Below are 7,045 nucleotides of genomic sequence, written 5' to 3'. Positions count from 1 at the left end.
TTCTTTCAATGAGCCCTCTTGTTGTAGTTTAAAGGGACTAGGCTTAGTTCACCGCAGCTAAATGGGCTGTTTACAAAACCAAGTGGTGCATAAGGTAAGACTCCTGCAATACGTACACACTAACAAGCAAAACTATGTGTTGAGCAACAAGAAAACAGCAAAGGAAGACAAGATTATAACAATAAAACGTAGAGTGATTGTTCGGGATCCGTAAATCAATAAGAACTAATCCATTAATTTTTCTTAGTTATGGATTACAAATGCGACCACTAAGTCATAATACAAGGTCCAAACAAGCTCAAAAATTCAAACTTAGATGACTATTTAAGCCTATAAGACTTACAAAGTTTGAATCCTTTTGAATCCAAGTATGTACTGTAGTGGCTGTTTTTGGAATACTGGGAGATATTCCCCTGTTTTCCTTGAGTTTTACAGAGTTTTCTTTCAATGATTCTATATGATTTCTTTACTGCTGAATGCCCCTTAACGTTGGCTACTCTCCTTCTTTTATAGTGTCACATTAGGGTTTCGGGGTACCATTGATTCTTCCCCCTTGGCCCTTTGGGTACTAGAGCCCCTTGTTCATCTCAGCTCTTCTGATGATTGCCCCATTCCTTAGTTTTCATAACTTCCTTCTTTTGGTGTTTTTTTCTTTGAAAGTGTCTTGCTGACTTTCTATTCTAAGACACTTTGCCTTCCAAGTCCCCTTTTTGTCAGTCTTCTCTTTTCAAGCTCAACCTCTTTTAGCCGCCCCTTCCTTTTGTCATTTTTCCCAGTAAGTGAAGTCTTCTTTTGGGAAAACCGAAGGTTTCCCTAGCCATTTCCTTTCGTGGGTTTCTTATTCTGGGTTCTCGAGACACCGACTTCCTACCCCTGAGCCATTGCTTTCCAAATCTTTGGGCCTTGCATTGTATTACTAGTTGCTTCGAGAAGAAAGCCCATCTGTTTCTTGTTCTTGGGACCTTCTGAACTGTCTTAATCCTCCTTTAGCCATTCTGTACATCCAAGGGTCCCAGGCAATCCCCCCGGTGTCCTTTCTCAGCTCCTTTTCTGTTTTTGGTCTTGGTGGGCTGAATTCTTTTCTTTCCCCTTTCTGTTTTCCTATAGGCTCCTTGCTCCCTTTTGGGCCTCAGGTCCATCATCCCTCTTTCCTTTGTAACCCCAATCTTTCTCTTCCTTTCCAATTTTTTTATTTCCCACAAATTGGCCCAATGTACCACCTCTTTGGGTCTTTTACCATGCTTTCTGTGTACATTTTAGACTTCAACGAAAGGGCTAGAGAAACCTTCGGTTTTTCCAGAAGAAGACTTCACTTATTGGGAAAAATGACAAAAGGAAGGGGTGGCTAAAAGGGGTTGAGCTTGAAAAGAGAAGACAGACAAAAAGGGGACTTGGAAGGCAAAAGTGTCTCAGAATAGAAAGTCAACAAGACACTTTCAAAGAAAAAAATATCAAAAGAAGGAAACTATGGAAAATAAGGAATGGAGCAGTCGTCAGAAGAGCTGAGATGAACATGGGGCTCTAGTACCCAGGGGGCCAAGGGGGAAGAATCAATGGTACCCCAAAATCCTAATGTGACACTATAAAAGGGGGAGAGCAGCCAACGTTAAAGGGAATTCAGCAGTAAAGAAATCATATAAAATCATTGAGAGAAAACTCTGTAAAACTCAAGGAAAACAGGGGAATATCTCCCGGTATCCCAGAAACAGCCACTACAGTACATACTTAGATTCAAAAGGATTCAAACTTTGCAAGTCTTAGAGGCTTAAATAGTCATCTAAGTCTGAATTTTTGAGCTTGTTTGGACCTTGTATTATGTCTTAGTGGTCGCATTTGTAATCCATAACTAAGAAAAATTAATGGATTAGTTCTTATTGATTTAAGGATCCCGAACAATCACTCTGCGTTTTATTGTTATTATCTTGTCTTCCTTTGCAGTTTTCTTGTTGCTCAACACATATTCTCGCTTGTTAGTGTGTATGTGTTGCAGGAGTCTTGCCTTATGCACCACTTTGTTTTGTAAACAGCCCATTTAGCTGTGGTGAACCAAGCCCAGTCCCTTCAAACTACAACAAGAGGGCTCGGTGTCCTTGCTTAAACTTGGGCTTGGACACCATCAAAAAAATAGACTCTCACATTTTGGTGACTCCGTTGGGGACTGGGAAAAGGAGAGGAAAGAAGCAATCCCTTCACAAGCATGGCTCCAAGAGCAAGGAACAGCAAGGGTACCAATGTACCACCTGCAGCATCTGAACCCGTAGGAGAAAACGAGGTTGCCTCAAGGCAAAGGAACGAGGTGCCCCTAGTAGAACAAGAGGTTGTATTAGGACAAAGGCACGCAGGACAGGAGCCAGACCCCATGGCTTGAATGACGGAAATGCTGAAGGATTTGTAGCAGGAGATTTGCCTCCTTAAAGAGGGCAGGACACAGGAAATCAGGGATAATGTTCCCCCTGTGGTCAACCAGGACAGGGCCTAGTCAGAAAGAGGGTCAGCAGTGGGAGGGGGAGCTAACCCCTAGTACCTGACGTTGGCAGATGTTAGTGCCCTATTGGAGCAGGAAAGGGAAAAGCTCTCGAGGATTCCTAAGAAATTTTCTTGGGATCCCCCATTCCCGCCAAAGCTCCTCGGCAAGCCATATCCCAAAGGATATGAACCTCCGAAGTTCCATCCTTTTGATGGAAGGAATGGAAGCGCTGTGGAATATGTGAGCAGGTTTATACACACTATGGGCCCCTATGCAGGAGATCGGGAGCTATGCCTAAGGGAGTTTGCTAAATCACTAGTAGACAGAGCATACACGTGGTACACCACACTGAAGCCTGGGTCCATTAGAACCTGAAACGAAATGATGGAGAGGTTCTGCGCGAAGTATTACTCAGGAAAAGACGAGGTCACCTTCCAAAGCCTTCAAATGGTACGGCAAAGGCCAGGGGAAGATCCTATCCAGTTCATCAAGAGATTCGAAGACGTATCTCTAGATTGCTACGGAGACCACGAAGAAAAGGAGCTCGTGGAAACCTGCATATCCAACATGCTCTTTGATTACAGACTCAATCTCAAAAATTTATACATAACTCAGTTCGCCGACTTACTACAGAGAACTAGAAGAACAGCACAGATTATGAGGACAAAGAGGGTGCCAGTACGTCAGGCCATGACAGCATCAGTGGGAGAAAAAAGGAAGAAGCCTAACGAGAAGGTATTTGAGGAACCTTCGGTAATCCAATGTACCATGGAAGAATTGGACCAGGTCTTGGATAAGTGGATTGGAGATGGGGTGGTCAGGCCATTTACCATGTCTAGGCCACCAACTGAAGAAGAGAGGAAGAACCCCTTATTTTGTAGAATTCATAATTATGTCAAGCATTCCACCAAAGATTGCTGGACCTTCCGTAGACTTTTTCACAAGAAACTAAGGAAGGGAACCCTGGAACTCACTCAAAAGGAACCAGAGGTGCAAAGGAACCCTCTACCCAATCACAAAGAAAAAGGGGGTAGTGGCTGTAGTGATCCATGGGAACCCAGCAAAAGCAAAAGAGTCTGAAGGATCCTTCCACCCAAGCATGGTCAAAACTCTCCAAAAAAACCCCAAGTTCAGATCACTGTTTAATCAACTAGGATTTGGACCGGAAGCCAGAAAGGTGGCCACAGAGTCCCTCATGAGCATAGTAGCAGGTTCAAGAATGGAGTGTTTCACAGCAGAGTCCCATGCTAGTCGAGCTTACTTGGAAACAACCAATGCAATAACCTTCACTGATGAAGACATGGAGGTTGAACATCCAGACCATCGCAGACCTCTCTACCTAATTGCCACTATAAATGGTGTCCAAGTCAGAAGAGCATTAGTGGACACAGGGGCGTCGCTTAACCTCATCGCCCTGAGCACCTTGGAAGCTGTGGGCCTCATGGGTAGAAAGATCCTAGGAGCCCCCATGGAGATAACAGGATTTGGGGGATCAGCAGAATCAACAGAAGGATATATCCAGTTGGCTCTAAGGGTAGGACCAATAGTGGCCCTGACAAGATTCCACATGATTAATTCAAAAGTGTCCTACCATGTACTGCTAGGACACCCATGACTCCACAAGCACCGCCTTATCCTTCCACGTACCACCAATGTGTTAAAGGAAGATTGAATGGGAAGCCTGTGAGGATTCCTACCAATCATAATCCTTTTAGCCAAGGGGAGGTGAACTTTGTGGAGACCATGTTCTATGATGAATTGGAACCAGATGACGAGAGTCCCATGCCAGGATCCCTAGGATTACTTGTCTTGGAAGAAGAAGAAGGGGGAAGTACACATGATCTGAGAGACCTTTTGGAGAGAAAGAGACAAAAGAGGGAGCCCAGCTCCTCGGGATCCCGGAAATGTGTGGTAGTGTGAGAACCCGGGGGAAGGGTAATTTACCGTTTGTGAAGATGCGTGGGGCCTGAATGCGCTATGCAGGAGGGTCGCAGACCACCAGATTGTATGGTCGCCCAAGAAGAAATCCCCAAGGAACCAGTTCATGAGGCCCAAATTTAGCCTAAAGAGGAGTTAACAAAAATAAACTTGGGAACTAAGCTGGGATCCTAGAAATCTGTTTTCATCAGCAGCCAGCTAACAAAGCACGAAAAGGAGCAGTTAATAGCCCTACGCCAGAGGTATATGGATGTGTTTGCATGGACTTACAACGAAATGCCCGGTCTAGATCCAGAATTGGTGGTCCATGCTCTCAATATGGATCCGGGGGTTAAGCTAGTGGTCCAGCCAGTGAGGGTCTTTCACACTGATGTGGAAGCTTAGATAACCCAAGAAGTCAAGAAACTACTAGCAGCTGGGTTCATCAAGCCCATTCAACATTCTAAGTGGCTTTCCAACATAGTACCCGTGAAGAAAAAGAATGGCCAAATCTGTTGCTGTGTGGACTTCGGCAACCTAAATAAGGCATGCCCAAAAGATGAGTTCCCTCTGCCCAATATTGATCTCCTTGTGGACTCGGCCGCGGGAAGTTTTATGTTCTCGTTTATGGATGGGTATAGTGGATACAATCAAATTCGCATGGCCGCCAAGGATGCAGAAAAGACAGCTTTTAGATCCCTAATTGGGAATTTTTCTTACACTATGATGCCCTTTGGCCTCAAAAATGCAAGGGCCACATACCAGCGAACCATGACAGCCATCTTCCATGACATGATGCACAAAGAGATGGAAGATTATGTGGATGATATCGTGGTGAAATAAAAAACAAGGGCAGGGCACCTCCAGGTACTTGAACAAGTTTTTGAGAGGTGTAGGAAATACAAACTACGCATGAACCCCATGAAGTATGCCTTCGGGGTGTCTGCTGGGAAATTCCTTGGGTTCTTGCTACACCATAAAGGCATAAGTGTGGATCCAGCAAAGGCCATGGCAATTGCCACAATGAAGAGGCCTACAACTGCAAAGGAGCTCAAAAGCTTCCTGGGGAGGGTCTCCTACATCAAAAAGTTTGTGCCAGGATTAGCTTCGGTCACAAGTGCCTTGTCTAAACTGTTGAAAAGATGACTGAGTTTACTTGGGGAGCTAAGCAATAGGAAGCCTTCTGGAGGATCCAACAGATCATGAACTGCCTTCCCACCCTTTAAGCACCAGTGTGTGGGTGGCCCCTGTTGCTGTACTTAGCATCAAACTCCAAAGCTATGGGAGCCCTACTAGCGCAAGAAGATGATGACGGGAATGAGCAACCCATTTATTACGTGAGTAGGATACTTAAGGATGCTGAGACCAGGTACCCCAAGATAGAGAAGGCCTGCCTAGTGGTTATCTACGCGTCCCAAAGGCTGAAACGATATTTCTCGGCCTATTAGATCATTTTGGTGACTAAGTCTCACCTTATATGGGCACTTCTCCATTAGCCCTTGTTGACAGGAAGGATAGCGCAATGGTTGGTTTTACTCTCTCAATACGACATAGGTATCAGGATTTCCAGGGCTGTCAAAAGCCAAGCCATAGCCGACCTGCTAACCCAGTTCCCCCAAAGTGAGGAATGTTCGCTAAGTGAAGAAATCCTTAGGGAGGTGGCAATGATAGAACTCCCAATGGACGAAATGGACGATGAGGTTTGATAGGTCAGCAACGACAACCTCAAATGGACTAAGAATTGTATTAAATTGTGAAGACGAGGATACCCTACCCTTATCTTTCAAACTAGGGTTCTCCTGCTCAAACAACGCCGCTGAATATGAGGCGTATCTAACGGGGCTGACCATAGCACTTGTTATAGGAGTAAAGCACATGAGGGTTTTAGGACACTCCAATCTTGTGGTCTCTCAAGTAAAGGGTGACTTTGCATTAAGGGAACAAAGTTTGGTAGCCTGTAGGACCTGGGCGCAAAGGCTGGAACAAGAATCCCAAACCTTCAGCATCGAGTACACCTAGAGGAGTGAAAATAGGTTTGCCGATGCACTAGCCACCTTGGGGTCCCAAATGTCTGTTAAAGGAAAAAACACCTTGATAAGGGTAAGTAAGCAAGAGCACTCCATCATAGAAGTCCTCCGAAGGATGTTTTCCGAGGAACTAGAGCAGCAAGACTGGAGAAAAGAGATCAAAGAAAAAATAAAAGGGTCAGGATATGAGGGGAGTATCAAAGAGCTAAAAGACTACACTATGATAGAAGGTGAACTATACAAGAGACTACCCAGAGGGATCCTATCTAGGTGTATCAATGAAAAGGAAGAGAGGCTGAGATTAGAAGAGCTGCATAGCCAAGCCTGTGGGGTTGCAGAAAAGATTAGTCTATACAGAAGAATGCAGCGCATGGGGTACTATTGGCCTAGCATGAGCAAAGAGGCAGCAACTATACAGGAGAAGTGCAAAAAATGTCAACTTTCGATAGACAAGGAGGAAAGCTACGCCGTTTTTGTCATGGAAGATTGGAGGACTCCACTTATGGAGTACTTGGCTCAAGGGATCCTACCAACTGACAGGACTTTAGCCCACCGGCTCAAGAAACTCGTGGTCGGGTACTTCTTACAAAATGAGATCTTGTTCAAGAAGGGGTACAATGGGGACCCCCTAAGA

General features: G+C 44.9%; 1 protein-coding gene across 1 annotated transcript; it reads left to right on the top strand.

The window, feature by feature from the left end:
- The first annotated feature begins 5,296 nt into the window (after window positions 1–5,296).
- LOC142644077 (uncharacterized) lies at window positions 5,297–6,008 on the top strand. The gene is made up of 3 exons (XM_075818759.1): window positions 5,297–5,501; window positions 5,648–5,753; window positions 5,894–6,008. Exons 1-3 carry the CDS (start codon window positions 5,297–5,299, stop codon window positions 6,006–6,008), a joined length of 426 nt encoding a protein of 141 aa, XP_075674874.1.
- The last annotated feature ends 1,037 nt before the right edge of the window (window positions 6,009–7,045 follow it).

This window comes from Castanea sativa, chromosome 7, assembly GCF_040712315.1.
Source record: "Castanea sativa cultivar Marrone di Chiusa Pesio chromosome 7, ASM4071231v1".
Lineage (NCBI taxonomy): Eukaryota > Viridiplantae > Streptophyta > Magnoliopsida > Fagales > Fagaceae > Castanea > Castanea sativa.
This window is presented reverse-complemented; position numbering and strand designations above follow the sequence as displayed.